At 39.0% G+C, this 21,585-nt stretch overlaps 1 protein-coding gene across 5 annotated transcripts in view; it reads right to left on the bottom strand.

The window, feature by feature from the left end:
• Nucleotides 1-8,107: 8,107 nt before the first annotated feature.
• The window catches only part of LOC110055800 (adhesion G protein-coupled receptor L4-like), a 40,188-nt gene continuing 26,710 nt past the window's right edge, over nucleotides 8,108-21,585 (bottom strand). For 2 of the 5 annotated variants that reach the window (XM_089272129.1, XM_089272128.1), the window contains 15 exons: nucleotides 16,247-16,433; nucleotides 15,633-15,740; nucleotides 15,059-15,143; nucleotides 14,796-14,886; nucleotides 14,593-14,645; nucleotides 13,888-14,014; nucleotides 13,252-13,355; nucleotides 12,703-12,805; nucleotides 11,915-12,065; nucleotides 10,993-11,074; nucleotides 10,722-10,788; nucleotides 10,246-10,328; nucleotides 9,672-9,792; nucleotides 9,217-9,258; nucleotides 8,108-8,912 (listed from right to left, as the gene is read on the bottom strand). In XM_089272129.1, the coding sequence (XP_089128255.1) occupies nucleotides 8,748-8,912; nucleotides 9,217-9,258; nucleotides 9,672-9,792; nucleotides 10,246-10,328; nucleotides 10,722-10,788; nucleotides 10,993-11,074; nucleotides 11,915-12,065; nucleotides 12,703-12,805; nucleotides 13,252-13,355; nucleotides 13,888-14,014; nucleotides 14,593-14,645; nucleotides 14,796-14,886; nucleotides 15,059-15,143; nucleotides 15,633-15,740; nucleotides 16,247-16,433 (1,569 nt within the window). In that variant the 3' untranslated portion in view covers nucleotides 8,108-8,747. Of the gene's footprint in view, nucleotides 8,913-9,216; nucleotides 9,259-9,671; nucleotides 9,793-10,245; nucleotides 10,329-10,721; nucleotides 10,789-10,913; nucleotides 11,075-11,914; nucleotides 12,066-12,702; nucleotides 12,806-13,251; nucleotides 13,356-13,881; nucleotides 14,015-14,592; nucleotides 14,646-14,795; nucleotides 14,887-15,058; nucleotides 15,144-15,632; nucleotides 15,741-16,246; nucleotides 16,434-21,585 lie in introns of those variants that run through there. The other 3 variants (XM_089272126.1, XR_016201675.1, XR_016201676.1) reach the window with 3 other exon arrangements.

Genomic DNA, 21,585 nt, shown 5'->3' with positions numbered 1-21,585 from the left:
TCACTCCCGCTCATCGAGTGCTTTACAGATCACAACTGATAAAGAAATACTCCTATAGCCTTCCTTTAACCAAGCTGACTATAAACATTATATGCTGGTAGAGCTTCACGCAGTATAATTTTCCTATCGATCACAATATCGCTAGGAAGTTGGAGTTGTGAATATTAACAAGAAATTAGGCCTTTTAATTTTAACTTAAGGAAATATTAGCATAGGACAAAATTAATTCGCAAAAATGAGTCGATAGCCGAATAATTTAACATCGCGTGGCAGAAACGGCCAGTTTCACAGGATAAGTGCTTTCAGAATTGTAGACCTTATGGCAACCAAAGACAACCAAAACTTCCAAACAATACTGACGTCAGGTAGACTGCGATTGTGGGGGATTTCATATCAGTAATACTATTGCCAGGAAAAAATGAAGTTTATACTCACCAAAGAAGACAATCAGTGCAAAGCAAAGAGTTCTGACCGCCATCAGTCTGAAATTGTTTTCCATGATCCTTTAACGTTCGTCGCTGCTTGGTAATCGAGACAACCAACCTAACTTATGAATTCTGTCTGACTCCAGTGTTTTCTTTAAGCACCACCGGGAAATATTAGTAATTTGCTTCGTCCGCATAGATGGCCATGCGAAAGGTGGCGGCTTTAGAGAGCAACTTTATAATCATTTTTAATTAGCGCGACTCGCGTGACAGATGATGTCAGGTTATTCCATCGTCATCACAGTATGATGTCAGAAAACGTTTACTAGACAGATGTTTTGCAATTAATTAATGTTGATGTGCGGACTTACCGTTTACAGTCGAAACTCCTCTAACGGCCACCTCTCTACAACGACCAGCTAGCTGAAAAGGTCGCTGCAGACGCCGCATACATTCACTCTTATTTTAACCTCTCTGTAACGACCACCTCCCCACAACGGCAACGGCCAATAAAGTTCATCCCAGGTTCTAAAACAACCTGTTAATAAGGTCTGTTAATGAACGACTGACAAGCGGTCTATTTAAAACACCGTATTTTTACTATGGCTCGACAAAACTCGTCTGATATGCCGATGAAGCGTTCCAAATAGGTACGATTAGGTGTAAATATCACTACAAATCATGAGATAACGACTTCTAATCAACACAAAGAGTGACCAGTTCAAGATATTGATTAACAGTTTTAGGCATTAAAAAAGACTAGTCACTAGATATACTTGTTGTAGGTTACCGACCGTCTGACACAAACCAACGGAACAGCCGCCGATGGCTGTTCTGTCGATTGCAGTTCTCGTAAACATGCTCGACAGTGTATCCACTAACTTCAGATAGATAAAGCTAAGTAAACATCAGCCGTAATATTATGTCACATATTTTAACCCGGAAATGCCGTTAACTGCATGGAACATTTTTCGCTACAAACCTTGTTTGGTTTTAAAAATACAATACCCCTATGACACTTTGCGTCAAAAGCTACTACAGTTCAAATACGCTATTATGCTGCACGAATGAAGTTCAATTGCCTTTGATATGTCGACATTACTTTCATAAAACTGAGAAGTTTTAATTTCTTGGCTGAGTTCGCATCGTTAGTACTTGGAAAAGCCGTGGTTATCCTTCTTCTGAACCGCTCTATAATCTGAGGATCAAACACAACTTACAGTCAGCCAAAAGATGTTCGCCAGTACCTTCACTACAGGGATGAACCTTCATCTGTTGATGGTCTTCTATTTAGAGCACAACAGCTCATTGTTCCTCACAGCTGAAGAAAATAAATGCTAGATCGCATCCATGAATCGCATCAAGGTATTGTCAAATGCAAACGGCGAGCGCGAGACATTACCTGCTGAGTGTTGATTACTATTCAAAATGGATAGAAATTGCCAAACTGAACGACCTGAGCAGTAAGAATGTCATCTGTCACTTGAAGAAACAGTTTGCAAAATATGGTATCCCGGATGAACTACTAAGTGACAATGAACTTTAATACTCCAACTTAGCACTCAAAGGATTTAGTAACAACTATGGTTTTGTACACACAACGTCCAGCCCCAAGTACCCTCAGGCAAATGGTGACGCAGAGCGAGTAGTACAAACCATTGAGAGCCTCTTAAAGAAAGCACAAGATCTGTACGAGGCTCTGCTGAACTACAGGAACACGCCATCAAAAGGAATAGGCTTATCGGCTGCACAATTGCTCATGGGAAGAAAGAAAGCTGAAAGAGAAAGTTTAGTATGATAAACACTGTGGTAAAGAGCTTCCACCCCTCAACAGTGGTGAAAAGGTCACATTACAACATGGAAATAGGTGGGTGCCTGCTGCAGTGATCAGTTAGCACCGCACAACCAGATTAGACATCGTTCAAACACCAGAAGGTCAGAAGTATCGGAGAAATTGACGACACCTAAACAAATGCTGAGCATCGCAAGACATACCAACAGAGTCTTTGCACGACCAAACCAAGGCTTCTTCAACCACGCACACTTCTAAAGTCAGTCAAGCACCTGTTCCTACTGCACAAAAACCACCTCAGCAAGTGCAGAAAACTATAGTGCGTATCATTCTGGACGATTAGTCAAGGAGCCTGCTCACCTTAAGGACTATGAACACTAGTTTGCCACCACTTTATACACGATATGGGTAAACAGAGAAGGAACACACTGGTTCGATTGATGAACACGCTCGTTCAATTCTGTGGCGAACACGCTGGTTCGATTTGTGTCTCGAACATTGGACTTGCTCTAGTTCCAACAGGTTTCCTCAATATTCAAATAAGATGAAGAGTTTTGTAAAGGCACGCTGGCCGAGTGAACTTTCACTTTGATAAGGACAATGTGAGAGGGAACACGCTAGTTCGATTGATGAGCACGCTGGTTCTATCGATTGATGAACACGCTGGTTCAAGTAAGTAACGAACACGGTGGTTCTATTGGTCTCCCAACCAGTGTACAAGACGCTAGTTCTTAGTTGGTCTCGCGACCTCTGTATATTCTGAGACTATGACATTGTTCACAGTTCAATAAAGACAACAGCAAAGAAAACACTCACCTGCTACTACGACAGACGTTTCTACATCAAACACGAACCCAAAAGTGTCTAGATGTACCGCCTCCTGATTGGCAAAAAACTACAATCTTACACGTCTTTTCATTGGCTCGAATAGTTCCGTCCTTGCAATTCGCTAAAACCGAGGACAACCTTAAACCTTACACTTATACTTATACTTTCAGAGCTCGATCGAGAATTTTTCTGCGTACAGCATTCTTCGCGCGGCACTATTCTCTGCCGTCTCGCCAGCCGAACGCGTACGTCTTCTGGCTCGTTGTCAATAATTTATTCATAACTACTTTTACACTGCAGCTGAAAAGCCCCTATGGGGTTTTTCAATAAACGCACGTATGCATGTAAACTTGCTTTATAATATGGTAAATTTAATTGCCATCGAATTCTGAAAAATGACGCTACTCAGCGCCAGTTTTCAAATGGCTTGGAAAAGATTTCTTTGTTTTCAATTAATTCTTTGAATTAACTGCATGTTCTTACGGCATATTATCGCCAGCTACCGACCATTGTAGCCATTTCAATTTCGGCGACAACTGAAGAAGTTGCCAAAAATCACTATATAGTGAACATAACACCTGAGGAATGAATTACAGTCACTCCTTGTAACCGCACCTGAAGTTGTAACCCTTCCTGTTATGCAAATAAATGGAATTTAAGCACGCACGTTCGCTGGAAACTGGCTCATTTGCATTGTTTAAAATCCAGAATTGATGACACTTTATTTTATTCTGCCATGCGCGCATCAGCACACTTGAGTTTTCAAATTTAATTTCATAACGGACTCGAACTGCTCTGCAGCAAATAAACAACTGTTAAACAAAGTTTTGACAACTTCGCGTCGCGTTTGAGTTTACTGTTAACCACCACGATGAAAGTTGATTGAACCCCGCTTGTTAATCACGGCAGCATTTATTCAAACAGCACGATCTCAAAGTTATTCACATGCTGGAACTGCCATTTTCAGAATGTCCAGGATTTCATAACTGTACTTTATCAGTCTTTCTTCACAAAACCTTTGGGCACAGTTATCAACTTGCCGAGTTATAGACTCGAGAGGCTAGAGGAAGGACAATCGGAGGAAACTGCTTAAAAAGAGGTAACAGAATTTTATGGACACTTAAGTGCAATGTGACTATTTTTATTTTTACATTTTTACGAATTATGTTGTTCTTTTACCATCACAAAAGTGCTTCGCAATAACTACAAATGACACAGCCATACTTGAACTTCCCTCTGTAATTTCCTGAAACAATCCTAAGCAAGCGTACCACTATGACAAGACGTAGAATACATAATTTAGTCTCGATTTCTGATGCACACAATCACTCAATGCCAGATTGCGAGTTTTTCACTCTTGAATTCTTTATTCGAACGAGAAGAATGTTTTATCACTAAACAAATCATTCCGAAAAGCTACCAAACAACCTCCAAACGTTTCCGTACGTTTTAATAACTTTGATTCGTAACGATTTACATGTACATTATTTTCTTTATACTATAGGAAAACTACGCCATGGTTACTGTTTGGTAGAACATATGATACCGCTGTAGTGGTAATACGTCAGACAGCAAACAGACTGGTTAAAAAAAACATAGACTGAAAAAGCTCAGTAGCCTTGACCGACATACAAACATCGAATTCCTGAAGAAATAATTGGAAGAATTAATTTATGGATCATTAAGGTTCACAACGCCATCAGCAACTAGACCGTGAACTTGGATCAATACAGAGCATCTGTTGAGGTAAAAATTAGTGACTTTTTTCTTGGTAACGACGGGACTATCAACGATTAATCATGCATTTTACTGAAATTAATAAATCGAACAAAAGCCAACTAAAGATATTCTATTGCTCCATGGAAAAAGCATTCAACATGGTTCAAATTACGGCTCATGGATTTTGAAATACCATTCAGTAACTAAGATGATATCTTTCTACATCGAATGAAGTCTCACCGGATTATAACTTAATTTCAAATAAGAAACAATTAATCAAAGAAAAAAACAAAAACAAAAACAAAAACAAAAACAAAAACAAAAAAAGCAAAAGAATGGGTTATTTCATCCTAAAACTTAACTATTTGTTCAAATTAACAAATAAAAACAAAAATAGTTCGCTTCTTAAAAAAAATACTTGATCAATGTTAAACAAAATATTTAAATCTCGAAACTGATTAAAGATACAATTCCCAGCTGGGTCAGGGGGGAGTTTCATGTGTTCCACTTAACATGAACGGGATTCAAACCCATTTGAAAATGCATTCGCCAGCTGAGTGGTGAGTTTCACACGCTCCCCTTAAGGTCATTCCACTGAAATAGAACCTGCACTGAGATCTTTGTCAACTTTGCTTATTGACTGTTTATATTGTAGGAACTTAAATTTGTAAATAAAAATGAGGGGTCCCCATGTCCGTTTAGGAGCAATAGCACCTTGTTTATACCATATAAATCCTTACAATAGCACCATGATTATAGTCACGATTGCTTGCTAAATTCACGTTTTCGACGATTGTTTCTTGCTCAACACTGAGAATTGGCCCATATTTTTTTTACATAGAGAAATTTCTTACTCAATTCAACACAACAGAAAAAAAATGATAGGTCACCGTACTCGTTTTCGAGAAAATGACGATTTACCTCTATGGCGAGGTCCAGCCGCAAAGAAAAGCCGCCATTTTTTAATGCGCGCGCGCTAATCACGCGTGAAATTATGCGCTGTAGGGATGCGCAATGCAATACTGGGGAATGACCTTAAATTGAACGGGATTCAAACCCATTGGCAGATGTATCCATCAGTTGAGTGGAGATTTTCACGCGCTCCACTTGAACGGGATTCAAACCCATTTGTAGAAGTATTCATCAGGCAGCTGAGTAGAGACTTTCATTTACTCCACTTGAACGGGAAACAAAGCCATTTGAAGAGAGATTCGTCAGCTGAGCGGAGAGTTTCACGCGCTCCACTTAACTTGAACGGGATTCAAACCCATTCAAAGATGTATTCCCCAGCTGGGTGGAGAGTTTCGCGCGCTCCACTTGGTGCTTGTTTACTTTTACGTCCCGAGGTAAGGTTGGCCAATAAACTCGGTGCTTCCGTACCATTTGTTGGAAACCACGCCACGCAGGTAGCACGAGTAACACGCGTCCCTCCTTTGGAAAAATGAGTCCAGAGAGTCGTAATAATGTGGTTCATTATTCTAACTGGGTCAGTACTCATCGCAGACGAGTCGATACGTACATTTTGTACTCAACTGACCCAGAGGATTGTGGCTGTTTTCAAACAGGGGCTGCATACTGACACGCTCTTTCACGCGTGAGCGAAAGCACGTTACCTTAAAAATAGACTACTTGTAGTCGTTAGCATATGTACCTCCCATGTCCGTGAAGGAGAAACGATAGCCTATTTGTGGTAAAGATAGCGACATCAACAGTGTTTAGCCATAAGGGATTTGATTAGTAAAGATTAGTAAAGCTAGGCTGAATTCATTTGAACTTTATGTCACCTCTTTTCTTAGCTTTGTGAAATTTTATCGAATTTGATTCTTATTTTTTTTACTGATGTTTTGATATATTCTTTTTTCGAGCGACGCGTGGGAAAGTTTTTCCTAGGTTGATGAAGTGGACACTATATGAAAGGCGACAACAATTAACGAAAGGATGCTGAGGGTGACCTTTCAGGAAGGTGAGAGTTGGTAATCGAATTTTCGGGCGGAGCCGTTGATTTCAGGAAGCCTATGTACAGCAGTAACTCATCTGGCAGCGGATCAATCTGGCGCACAGTGAGACCTTTATTAAGCGGACCCCATATTAAGCGGACACCCTCTCTTAAGTGGACACCAGCTCGTGTCCCAAAATTTTCTTCCCACATTTACTGTGAAATAAATCTGCATTCAGCGGACACCTCTGTTAAGCGGTAGCGGACACCAATATTGATTAAGCCATTTTGTTGCACAAAACATGCAATAAGCGGACACTTCAAGTACTTTTTACTTCTAAAAGTTCAGCTCAGACTCCTTTAACGTTGCTCAGCGATGTCGTTTGAAAGTTACGTAGATTATTCCAGATTGATGCATTGACTGACCAGACATTGTGCTATGAGCACTCTTTTATCTTAAACTCTGTTACACTGTGTTAGAAAAGGGTTTTATAATTAATTAGTATATACCACACAAGTGAATAGTGCTTTTCGTGCGCTCTGATTGGTTAACTCGGAGGTGATTAGCAAGTACTAATTATTCAGCTTGTGTCGTATATACTAACACAATTACTGCCCAGAACCTTCTTTGAGTAGACACCCTGTATTAAGCGGACATTAGCGAGTGTCCCAAAGGTGTCCGCTTAATACAGGTTTCACTGTAAATAAAAGAATAAAAAAATACATAAAATGGTAAACTATATTATCTTGTACGTACGCTCCACTTAATTCTACAAAGTTTGGCCAAGTAACGATTGTTGTCAGGGATAGGGAACTCGTCGAGTCAAAATGGCAAAGAGACCGGGAATGACAGGAGACACTTTACATCACGTAACATAAAGTATCTGGAGTTAGGTTATAATCATCTCTTATCTAACAAAGACGAATGGAATGTTTGTTGGAACCATTTTTTAAAATTCTTAGCAAACTTACTTTAATTAAGGTTACTTTGTATTTTTAAATCTACTGGATAATGAAGGTGTTGTAGTTTGAATTAAATGAAGCGATGATATGAAACGGCGGCAAAATTTGCGTCAGGGTGTTTATTATAATTGTAAACTAAAGATTTCTATCGCGTATCAGTTGATGAGGGTGCAGCCAAAACTAAGCTGGTGAATTCCTGACAAATTACCTTAACCAGAAAAATATCTCCGAAATTGGTTACAGTAAGCATCTAATCGTACCTTTTATTGTTACACTTCGGAGGCACATCAGGCTCATTTGGTCTCGCCATGAGTGTTTTAGAAACGATTCGAGCCATGGCTCGACCAAACTTGCCTGATATGCCATCAACGCGGACTAAAAAGCTACAATTAGGTATAAGTATCACTACAAATAGATAGAAAGGCTTCAAAACAACACAAGGAGTGACCAATTTATGATATTTATTAATGTTGTTGTTGTTGTTAAATGTTTTATAGTGGTCGATGCGCTTAGCTACAACTAGCTAGTAAGTATTTCAAAGAAACATAATAGGCTTACAAATCCCTACTTTCGGGAGGCAGACTAGTTGGCTATTTACAAACATGACCGAGGAGTTGAACTAGGGTCTACCGACAAACAAATCTAGCTTAGTGGTCAGAGTGGGACTTGAGCTCGCGACCTCTTGATGTCAAGGCCGGCGCCCTAACCACTCGGCCACGCTACCTCCATTAAAAGGTTTAGACACTTGAAAAGACCTAGTATAGAATCTCAGGTCACCAGATACCCGTTTTAGGCTACTGACTGTCTACCAAAAACCAACGGAACAGCCACAAATGGCTATTCTGTCGATTGTGGGTTTGACAATGTACCCACCACTTGAGCCTGAGTTGCATGCCTACGTAAATGTTAAAAAAAAACTAAGCGTAGTAATCGTCAGCCGTAAAATTAAATACTGTTTGACCCTGAATTACTGTTAACTGCATGTTAAAACGGCTATGCACTAAAATAGGGAACACTTTTCGCTACAAACTTTATCTTTTTTTTGAGCATCTAGAAACCAATGACACTTTAATTGGGTCAATCGCTACTCCAGTTCAAATACGCCATAACTGCATGAATGGAGCTCCATTGCCTTCGATATGCCGACATCACTTTGATTAAACTGAGAAGTTTTCCTGGTCGAGTTTACATCGTTTGCACTTGAAACTGGAAAAACCGCGTTCATCCTTCTTTTGAACCGCTCTTTAATCTGAGGATCAAACAAAACTTACAGTCAAGCGAAAGTAAAAAAGTCTCTTGTTGATGTTTTTTTCTGCAACTAGAGTTTTTAACAACCTGTGTCCGTATTTACCCCTTTAAGAGTCCATATATCAAGTTAAGCTATGGCGCTTGAGCACATTCACGTCCCTAAATTTGCTTTCCCACAACATTCGGCATCTAGAGTAGAATTATTCCCACCATTTGAGTAGCCGGCTGTCTAATAATGCGATGCATGATCTGGCGAGAGAGTTCATCGATACATCGTTCATCGATTTTCAAGTCAGTGCTCTTACCTGACTGTTTCTCAAACAATGCAAGAGAAAAATCAGGAATCCCTGTTGGAGAAAATAAAAGAAATTAATAAATTAACAATAGTTTTACAGAACAGCGAAGAAATTGCTTCTTTTGGAATAATTGCAAAAAAATATCTTTCTCTACTTGAAAGTTTTGGGATCAGGTCTACCTTTAGCTTCTTGTCCCGCCTACAGGAAAAACGTTAATGATTATTGAGTAATTTAATTAAGGGCAATTAAAAAGAGTGCAGTTAAGGTTTGTCCAATTATTATCATTATTTAGTTTCTGTGATAAAATGTAAATATAGCATACCAAGAAACACGGGGCTCCCAAAGTGAGAGATTTACACCATCGAGAATGCTATCTTTTTACAATACAGTTCTCTAATTCTTTTCATACAAAAAGATTAAAAGCAATTTGTGAAAATTGTTGGAACCAGGACTCAAAAACTAACCTGAGCAGAGTTAAGTATCGTGAAAATGTAAACAAAGGCTTTGTGCAGAGGGGACAGAAGACCAAATAACCACGTGGCCCCTAGAAGAGGAATCAACACTGCGCAGGCCTTGATGCCAAGTCTGAAATAACGAAACACAAGAGAAACTTCTGGTCACATGCTAGAGAATCAACGAAGATGGGCCGCAAGTTAAGTGGGGCCAAGGTTCTTTACAATTGGCCAGACGATAAAAATAGATTAGATAAAAAACGATGCCCCTATGGTGCAGATTAACAAGAGCGAATCAAAATAAAGGTTTAAAGTTGGGCAGATCAACCGAGGGACATCCGAAACAAAGGCAAGTCAAACGTGACGGCAAGTGCGAGCTGTTTTGTTCTCGATGTGCCACTGCGTACATAAAGCTTACTGCTCAGCACGGTAAATTCTGTAACATCTGACCGAGTCGTACAAATTAAAGTTAGTGACAGAAAAAGACGCAGAAGCAAGTTATGGGCATGGTGATATGTTGGCTCGTTGGGAGACTGATAGAGTGGCGATGGAGAAACTGTTGTTATTCGCAAGTCTTAATTCTTACCGTATCTGCTGAATGTGGTTTTCTCCTGTTGATTGCATTGTGGTCATTTCTTTGATCACTCGCACGAGTATCAAGATGTTAACCTTGATCATAAGATTAAAATAATCAAATATATCAGTTGTTTTTAGTTCTAACAGAAGAAAAAGTAAAAAGTAACCTCTGCATAGTTTAAAACTATAGATACATGTGGGGCCTTGTATCAAAGAAATAATAAAAATATAGTACATCGTAGAAAAGAAAAAAAAAGCAATTCTTGATTTATTCTCATCCTTCACTGAGTAATGTCTATATTTTAAAACTTTGATTCTTATTTATTATTAATTTGTAATTTTTATCTCAGTTTGTGTATTTTTTGTTTATGTTAACTTCCAAAATTTAGTCTTAAAATTATTCAAGATCAACTTATATTCACCATTGAAATTCAACTTTAAATTAATATTTAGCTAAGAGTTTAACTTGAGACTCGATTTACTTACAGCTTCGATCGTCACCACAAATGCGACAAATATCCAGATCAGATTGTTATCTGAAGACATCCAGCAGCTTGAAGAAACAAATAAAATTAAAAAAACAAAACAAAAACAAAACGGAAAACAAGGCCTTTAATGTAATGTGTTCGAATGATGGGATGGTATTTTAAAAATGTCGTGAAAAATCTTTCTCCACACATTGAGTGAAAATAATTCTGTCATCCTGATGAATGCGAGATGGCAAAGGAGAAGATCAGTAAAGGAATACTTTTCTTACTATTCCTCACTGACAAATCCCTGGATTCCATCTTTTCCTGAAGCAATACTCAGCGAGATTGCAACCATAACAGCAGGAAAACCTGCAGTGCATTATAAAAAGAGCAAAACAAAAAAGGTAAAAAGAAGCATTTCTCTAGCACTTGAATCAAATGATCAATAAATTCATAGTGTTAAGCAGGAATAACAGAAAATAACGGTAAAATAATCTGATTAAGGTAATTCCATCAAAATAGAACTAACAATAGATTTTCTTTCAAACTTTACCTGTTGCCTGCTTATATCAAGAGAACTTAAAATTTGAAATAAAAAAGGGGGTCCCCATATTCGTTTAGGAGCAGGAGGACCTTTAATAAACCCCATAATTCCTGAAATTATCTGCTTTAAGAAACGTTTATATTTGGACCATTCACCTTACGCTTTAAGAGAGCAGAAACATAGAAAGAAAGTTAAGGGAGAAATACAACAACGGATGTATTGCATAAATGTTAAAGAGCAATTTGATGTTCGTTTCACGATAAGGGCACTCATATTTAGTCGACAGGGATACAATATGTTCCAAGCACGCAGTGTTCTGGGGCCACATATTATCTTGTACGAGTGCTAGCTATGCTCTCATTTTCCGTGATAATTCCGTGATAATTTTTTTTTTCTCTGCAATAGAAATTAGTCCATATTCCCTGTATAGAAATTTAATGATCTCTGCATTCAAACTAAATGAAAAAATCGTTAGGTCTCGGTACTCGTTTCCGAGAAAAAAACGATGATTTGTCTTTCGCAATCCAAGCCGTTTAGAAACGGCCACCATTTTGTATATGTTGTGTATGTGCACGCGCTCGTGAGCGCGCGCTAATGACGCGAAAATCGTGCGCAGTAGGGATGCGCAATGCAATTCTGAGGAATCACCTTAAACAACAACTTACCCCATGACATGACGTAGTATATGTTCATCTTGCTGTTGATGTTGTAAACCTTGACCACAAACAAGTAAAGGTAGATTCCCTCTACGAGCATCCAACAGAAAGCTGCCATCAGGAAATACTGCATGAGGGCCGCTACTGCAACACAAGCTCCCTATAAAGAAAGCTTTAATTAAAATCTGTCTATGTTATTGCGCTATCATCTCCTTGAGGTGATTCCACTGAAATAGAACCTGCACTGAGCTTTTTGTGAAACTTTGCCTATTGATTGTTTATATAATAGGAAAGTAAAATTTGAAATAAAAATTAGGGGTCCTCATGTTCGTTTAGGAGCAACAGAACCTTGTTTATACTCATATAAATCCTTATAATAGCACCATGATTGTAGTCACGATTGCTTCCTAAATTCACGATTGCTTTTTGTTCTACACTGAGAATTGGTCCATATTTATTTTACACAGAGAAATTTATTACTCAATTCAAAACAACAGAAAAAAAATGATAGGTCACCATACTCGTTTGCGAGAAAATGACCATTTACCTCTATGGCGGGGTCCAGCTGTAAATAAAAAGCCGCCATTTTTTAATGCGCGCGCGCTAATCACGCGTGAAATTATGCGCAGTAGGGATGCGCAATGCAATACTGGGGAATAACCTTAAGAGGCTGCTTTTCATTTGCATATTAAACACGCATTAAGACGTTAAGACGCTGGAGTACGACTAGTGACGCTCCTTTGCAGACACTTAAAACTACTGCAAATGGAATTCAACAAATCTGAAATCGCCCTTACCGTGTTTCCTGTGGCATTAATTCCCGCAAGAAAGATTACTTGTCCTGCTCCGAGAGAACTAGCGAGGCTTATCCTGATTTGAGAGAGAGGTTGATGTACATCGCTGGTAAGAAAGAAAACGCAAATACTTGGTACAACAACAAAGAATAAGAGAAAAATTTAACGATAATCAGTAAAACCCAAAAGATACATTAAAATTCAGCCTAACACAATAGACCTCAGTATGAGGTTTTGGGGAATAAACGCCACAAACTCTAGTTTTTTACCCAGAGCCTCGTACTGAGCTGAGGTCTATTGTTTTAGGCTGAATTTTAATATGTCGAAACTGGTCTATTGTTGAAAATTACTGCTTTGCCCTTTTTCATGTTCAAAGTAAACAACTTATTTTCTTTTTTTCGCCTCCAAATTTTCTAAAAGAAATAGAAAACAAGTTATCCGCGTTTCTATCGAATTATAAAACACTCGTGGAAGTCTGGGAGAACTCGAAAAAGTTTAATTCGCAGCATGTATAAAAGTGGGTGATTTGTATGAAATAGTTTTAATACTTACGTGAAATAAGCATAAAACAATATTGTGAGAATGATTCCGATGACGGAAAGAGCCAAGCCTACATAAGTGAGAATCCTCAATATCTTCTCGTCTGTCGTTGTGATCTGGTTTACAAATTAGCAACAGAAAACAAGCAACATAAATTTGTGCCGATGAGTCGATCATGGTATGTTTCACGAGTTATATCAACTGACTGCACGACAGTTAAACTTCTATATGCTATTTTTTGCTACAGTAGCCCCACCCACCCCGGTCAGCCTAATTAGCACTCCGCTTAGTCCGATAAGGGTTGTGATTAGACCCAGCATTCATCTGTAGGTAGGGGAATTAAGCGAAAAGGAAAACCAAAACCCAACGAACATGTTTTGTTTTATTTTTTACAGAATTTTAAAAGTAAGCTGCAAACAGAATAAAAAACATGGAAATTCAATTTTGAGCCTTAATGTTTTAATTGGGACACAAATTTCTGATTCATACTCAGAATTCCAACTCAAACTCAAATATACAAGTGGAATATATAAAAGATCATATATTTGAACTGCGGAGAAAGATATGAGGATTGATCATCACAGTTATACACACGGGCTTTAATATTTTGACATTCTGACAGAAAAAACTAACTACTCTTACTTTTACCTCAAGGTTATCACCATAGTCGAATAAAACAGCGAAGTGAGTCAAATGATTACAGCTGCATTCTGTTTGTCCTGAGCTGCTCTTCGATTTAACAACATGGCATCCTTCCCCTGACCAGCCGTCTGAACTAAAAGGAAGAGTTTATGAAATATCGCAAGCAAATTGTTTATCCCAATAAAAACCACTCTTCATATGGAAGAACAAATTATTGAGACTTACTGCTTCTGTGATGCTCGTTATATTATTTGTGAAATCCGCCGGAAAAATCTTTTCCCAAAAATGTAAGTGCTGAAGTCTGCAGCGTTACGTATGTGTATCAAAACTTGTTGAGATGTCAACTTTAGAGGGCTTTACCCGTTTGTGTTCCCGTTTTTGTGGAATGGAAAACAAGAAATACTTCAAGTACCCCTGCTTAACATTGTAACAGTACCACTACCATGAACATCGATATCAAGAAGAATAACAACAAAAACAACGATAAAAACGACAACAACAACAATAACGACGACGAAGACAGTACCAACCGCAACACTGAACAACAGCAACAACGACTATAAGACTCTCGTGCAGGCACTCTTTTAGTTCGTGAGGAATTTTTTTTATGGAGTGTAATAGCGGAAGCGACATTCAGGTTTTGCCTTTAAAGCAAAGTAATGTAAATGTAACTTGTAGTAGGTAAAATAATGAATGTAGCTTGATACTTACTTTTTTTCGCTGTTGTCACTCCAAAACATGCAATATCTCTTGCCTTCAGCAACCTGAAATAAATCCGGTAAACTTTTTTAAACAAATATCCTACTTTTCGAAAACAAATTACATCCAAGCACGGATGAACAGGAATGTAATTATAGCTGATTTTAACTGGAAGCTTTGCTTCCTTTCTTTACGATTTGTTTCTTTATTACAACCTTTAGATTCCTGAACTTTAGGGTGATATTCTGCTGCAGCTTTTCCGGTTTTGGATCCATCGTGGCTGCCATTATCATGGTGTCAAGTCTCCTTAATAGAACACAAATACAAAAAGCTTGTTACTGATCGTACTCTAAGTTGCTGTTAAAGAGAAAATAGCCTTTTGACCATCTCCATCGGATGCACAAACAGCAGCAACAACAACAAAACAGTATAAGACGATGAGTATGTTTTTAGACTAATGAACTTCTTCGCTAATTACTTGTTTTCAGGAGCATCATTATTGGATGGAATCGATTGAAGTAGCTCATGAAGATCCTTATACAGGACACCAACCAGCAACGAATCTATAGGTTGAAATAACAATAATATTGGTGAAACCGTTTTTATAACAAGCCTGTGCAACAAAAGAAAAGTCATACTTCTTGAAATAAATGTTCAAGTTACTAGTTTTTCTTATTTTTGTTTTTTCGATGAGGACCTTGTTTGAACAGCGAACAGTTTGTCTATGAAAAGGTATCAGCAAATTATCAAGACAACTTTATGCAGGGAAGGTGGTTACCTGCAATTGAGAAGTATACCATCTTAGTAGAACAGAAAGTTTCCTGGTCGCTTCTTGTCAGCTGGAGACATTACCGGGCTACTGATAAGTCACACAGTACTTTGAAGGGGCTTTATACTTCATATGTTTTCATGATTTTAATGATTTTAATGACAAGTTTTAGCAAATCAAATGTAAAATTTGAACAACAACAACAACAAATCGATTGTTGAGCTCTGCTATTCCCTTTACTACTTTGTATACAATGTATCTTGAATAAACGTGTTTTGCTTACCGTTGTTGAGGAAATTCCTAGACGAGATGTTGACGAAGTTATGTTTTTCCGTTCCGTTGAGAATGAAATCTCTAGCATCTCGGTGGAAAAATCGCTGAATATGCAGAACTGTCAAGATATGTTGTGAGGAGATTACTATTCACAATAAAACTGATTAAAAGTAATTATAATCCGTCAAATATTAGGCCAATCGCATGCAATCGACCAATCGCATGCGAGGGAAAATTTTTCCATCGCATGCGATTGGTCGATTGGTCACGTGACTGAATATTCCACAACAAAAACTGGAGAATATCCCAGTGATATTCCACAACTTACAAATAGAAAAATATTTGAAGGATTTTGAACACAAAAGCCCTTATTTGGCTTTATCTGTTCCTCGAAGCTCGCAGCTTCGCCCCCGGAAAAGCTGTTCGCTTCTCGTAACAGATATTGTGCGCAGACGTTATATTTCTGGCTCTTGTCAATGGACGTTAATCCCATAATTTTTTTATCTATTGAGGTTTGAATTCTCCCGTAAACGAACATGGCGAAAAACTGCCAAAGATAATAAATTGGTATTTTGTCATTTATTTCTCACAGATCTGGATACTGAAAGTTAAATTTCTACTCACTGAGCTTGCTCTGCACAATGGTTAATTGAGGCATTGATTCATTGAGGTGGTAATGGCCGTACTTGAGGGAAAAGTCTTCGAAGGCAGCGACCATTTTGAAGATAGATCCCGCTCTGTCCTGCTCTGTTGTTAAGTGAGATATGTCTCTTAACTGTTCAGTGGTATTTTCTAACAGATTGACGGCATCCTAAAAAAACCAGCACAGCAAATACGTGTAGGATGCCAGGTCTTTAACTAAGTAATTAGACTGAACAAAAACATGAAACAAGTGCATTGTAAAATTAGATTCATGAGGAGCAAACTAACCCTTTTTTCTTTATGAGCTGGGGGGACTTCTGTTTCCCCCCCCCCCCATCTATCTCAAATGATAATTACTCACTATATAGGTTAGCAAACGTGTATGACGTCAAATCACGCTGAAATGACATCGCATTTTAAATTGTCCACCATACACGCTGGTTTTTAATGTAAAATAAGTCAAAATGTTCGGTAACCAAATGGTAAACGACGGAAATCACGAAATGCACGCATGTGTAGTTGTGCATGGAGATTTATTGCCACGAGTGATATTTATAATGGTAATTGAACTGAGTGGAGTGCAATTTGGTCTCAAATCATACGCTTGATTTCAAAATCGAACGAGCGCGTAGCGCCAGTTCGAGTTGAAATCACAAGTATGATTTCAGACCAAAATTTCACGACATGAAGTTCAATTGCCACTTTATTAGATCCATTTTGAAATTGCACAATTTTATGGCCGTAAATTTTAGATTTTTGTGTATTGTTCCAGTAGCCGGTTTGTTGAAAATAGCGGAACCAGAAACGCCTTTACGTCTCATTTAGAATGCAAAATGATGTCATGTGACGAAAACTCATTCGAGCATGACAAAGAAACAAGCAGTCCTGAAGTCAGAACGAAAATAGTCCACTTCATGCATAAAAGTTCAATTCTCGTCGCCTGAATCAATGATGGAAGGCCTTTCTTTCTTCTGTAGTTGAGGCCGAGACTTTTGGTTGTCTTTGGAGAAGGAATTTGAAGGTGCATCCTGTGTAATTCTGCGATGGATTTCTTTTGAGTTCTGAAACTCCCTCGAGCACGATGCTCAGTGGATAGTACGTTTTTTTTCTTAAATACCGTTTAATGGCATCATTTTAAGGGATTCCAGCTCATTATCATCTCCGTTTCTTTTTGTGACCTCGGCGTAGGACTCAATACTCAGGGCCTTGTCAAGTTCTTGCGGCGCCATTTGTTTCAAGATATTTTCAAGATGGCGGTACTGGCACCAGCTTCGTAAGACGTTCGTTCATTTACTGTTTTGTGGAGCAGGGCGTATTTTGACTGTTTATTCACAGCGACAGAGTTGAGCTCTTGTGTTTCTTCGTTTGAAACTACCGGAAACCTGGAAACACCTACCTCCTTGAGATGGCTCTGAATTTGCTGTTGTGTGGTTTTCGTTTGTTTATCTTTTACTGGACTCGGTATCATACGGATCTTCAGCAGATGTTGAAAAAAAATCGCCAAAATATTCGTCCAAATGGACACTGAAAGTTGGAAACTTCCATTAAAGTAGGTCTTCAGCCTGAAGGAGCTCATAATCGTCATTTACACACTGTAATTAATTAAATTCGTCGATTAAAAAAAAAAAACAACAACAACAATTACGTTTTGGCAATAGTAGCTGCAAAATTCTCCACACAATGGCTTTTTGCCTTTCATCAGTTTCATTTTCCTGAAATTTTATTAATTACTTCAAGGTGCCTCACAACAGTTTCCAGCACTTATACTTGGATGGGTCGTTATAACCACTCTTTATCACTTGATGCTACAATCGTAGTATCAAAAAACTGCCTGATCATTGATGAACACGTTGTTATCATTTTTGTGAGAGAATGGATTACCACAGCAACAGTATAACCTCCTATAAACACTCTCAGTTACTGCTTTAGGGGCTTATAATTCAAAAACGGCACGGTGAAATTTTTTTATATTATCAACTTTTGATAAGTGTGATAAGACGCAACTTTTGGCAAAGTTTAAAAAAATTCTGCACATGGGGTTCAGAGCCACCTTACTGATAAAGAGTGGTTGTAACGACCCATCAAAATCTCAGTGTTGGAAACTGTTTTGAGCCACCTTAAACTAACCTTGAAATCTGATTGGTTGTTTTGTTTTACTGTCCCATTCTTATTGGCTGAGAAAAAGATGCGATTTAGAGCAAAAAATGGTGCGATTCGTGAATAAATCGCACCACTGAGAGCCAATCAGATTCCAAGGATAACCAATGATTTCAAAATGGATTTAATAACTAGGAATATCAAATCATCACGAGTGACCCTAAATTCCGAAATGCATGAGCGGTTCGTACAATGTTTTTTACGAATCGTTTTGCAAAAGAAACACTTCTTAACTCTCCTTCTATTCGTCCATTCTTGTCATATATACTCCACGGTGTTTGAACAGGTAATCATTTTTAGTGATAATTTTCTTGTTTTTCTTGGCATTTGCTTGACATTATTCATCAACAACAATTTGGTATTCAAAAGCAAACCGACTGCTAACAATTCTAATTCAGCTGCTTCCCCGCTGCCTCCAAACAACATCAATATTGTACTTTAGTATAAATCTACTAGCGTTCTATCGCGAATGCCGTTCTCTAATTGGCTACGCTTCTCACTTTCTATTCTGTGATAGATAGTGAGTAGCGCAGCAGAGCGCGGTTTTTACCAAAATGACGGCCGCTTCCAAGTTTGCGTTTTCAAAGTATCTGTGAAGAGGATTTGGATAAAGTTTTGAACGACTAGTAGATTTATACTAAAACAATTAGATCATTCGCTCTCGATTTCTATGCGTGATACTTGTGTGCTTGCTGGCCAAAATATAGCCCCTGTGAAACTTACTCAGAGGGCAATTCTAAAACCTGGAATCCGGAATCCGGACCCGGAAACCGGAAACCGGAAACCAGAAACCAGAAACCGGAAACCAGAATCCGGAATCCGAAATAGATAATGAACAAGGTAGAAAATGTCATAGAGAACAGGCTCTCCGTCGGTGGCAGCCCCCTGTACCTTGACGGTCACGCCCCCCACTTTCGATGTCCAAAGACTGACCTGGCTCGTCTAAATAAATTTGTTTTTCCCAACAGGTACGAGACTAATTCCAGATCAACACTCTTTCCACACTGATAGTGCTACAAATCATCACTACAAATTCTTGCCGGCCGTCGTATTAAAACAATTTATAAATATGTTGCATACTTACTTCCGTCTGCTTCTCGCTTACGAACGGATCGGAACACATGTTGATGCTTAAAGACTGCCAGAAGCTCACCGCAATAGCTTGTTGCTATTATGCTACTCACTAGTCTTCTCAGAGCAATTTGATCTAGACAAGAACCGCGCTCTCACCAGGGCCAGGTTGAACAAAAGATGGGTAACTTAGCCTGCGTGCCAGCGAGAAGACTCTCGTGTTTGGGCCGGGGACGCGAGTTGCAAAGCCGCGAAAAGGCACTCGCTCACATGCCAATGCAAAAAGACACTAGACACTAGAGCCTGCTCAGACACTAGAGACAGATACTAGAGCCTGCTCGCAGGCTACGGGTAACTCTATCCACTCGAAAAATCACTATCCCTGACTGGATAGTGATTCACCCAATGGGTAGCTTTACCCAGCTTTTGAACAACCGGACCAGCTATGGGTTGTTCAGAACTACTCAAGAATGTTTTAACAACTACAATTTGTGGTTGAAGTAATGCAAAGAAAATAAGTAGCAACAAAATAATTTTCCCTATGTTTATTTATTAGATATCTACTGAAGTGAATTATTTCTATCGTCATTCATAATATCTGGACTCCGGATTCCGGATTCCGGATTCCGGAGTCTGGTTTCCGGTTCCGGATTCCGGTTTCCGGATTCCGTGTTTTAGGGTTGCCCTTAATCAGACACTGGAAAGAAGTAGAGACCGGGATGCGCAAACTTCGATTTTCCACCTACTTAGGCTTGATTTCCAAGAGTTTGGACGATATTTCCGAGTTTCAGAGACTTCAAACTAACTCGAGAAAACCTTGTTCTTCAGTGAAATCGAGCAGCGAAAAATAATCCAAAGCTTGGTTATTTGCATGGTGGCCAAAATATAGCTTACTCAGACACTGGAAAGAAGCAGAGACCGTGCTGCGCAAACTTTGATTTTGACCTACTTACACTTGTTTTCCAAGAACCTGGACGATGTTTCCGAGTTCCAGGGATTTCAAACTAACTCGCAAAGACCTTATCCTTCTTTGAAATCGGCAGGGGAAACATAATCGAAAGCTTGGCTATATGCATGGTGGCCGAAAATATAGCTCCTGTTGGACTTACTCAGACACTGGAAAGAAGCAGACCGGGCTACGCACACCTTGATTTTGATCAACTTAGGCGTGATTTCCGAGACCTTAGACGATACACCCGAGTCCCAGGTACTTTAAACTAACATAAAGACCTTGTGTTTCACTGAAATTGACAAGCGAAAAATAATCGAAAGCTTGGCTATGTGTCTGCTGGCCGGAATATAGCCCCTGTTAAACTTCCTCAGACACTGGAAAGAAGCAGAGACCGGGCTGTGTAAACTTTGATTTCCACCTACTTAGGCTTTATATCTGCAAGAGCTTCGACGATATTTCCGAGTCCCAGGGACTTCAAATTAATTCGTGAAGACCTTGTCCTTCAGTAAAATCGAAAAGCGAAAAATAATCGAAAGTTTGGTTATTTGCATGGTGGCCGAAATATAGCTCACTCAGACACTGGAAAGAAACAGAGACTGGGCTGTGTAAACTTTGATTTCCACCTACTTAGGCTTTATATCTGCAAGAGCTTGGACGATATTTCCGAGTCCCAGGGACTTCAAATTAATTCGCGAAGACCTTGTCCTTCAGTAAAATCGAAAAGCGAAAAATAATCAAAAGTTTGGTTATTTGCATGGTGGCCGAAATATAGCTCACTCAGACACTGGAAAGAAGCAGAGACCGGGCTACGCACACCATGATTTTGACCTACTTAGGCTTAATTTCCAAGACCTTGGACGATATTTGCGAGTCCCAGGGACTTCAAACTAACTCGCAAAGACCTTGTCTTTCAATGAAATTGAAAAGCGAAAAATAATCGACAGCTTGGTTATATGCATGGTGGCCGAAATATAGCCCCTTTAAAACTTACTCAGACACTGGAGAGAAGCAGAGACCGGGCTACGCACACCTTGATTTTGACCTACTTAGACTTGACTTCCAAGAGCTAGGACGATATTTTCGAGTCCCGGCCCAGGGACTTCAAACTAACTCGCAAAGACCTTGTCCTCCAGTAAAATTG

The sequence above is a fragment of the Orbicella faveolata genome, unplaced genomic scaffold (assembly GCF_042242905.1).
Source record: "Orbicella faveolata isolate gen_17 unplaced genomic scaffold, um_ofav_v1 contig_34, whole genome shotgun sequence".
In the NCBI taxonomy this organism is placed as follows: Eukaryota; Metazoa; Cnidaria; class Anthozoa; order Scleractinia; family Merulinidae; genus Orbicella; species Orbicella faveolata.
Note: the sequence above shows the minus strand (reverse complement) of the source record. Positions and strands in the feature narration are given on the sequence as shown.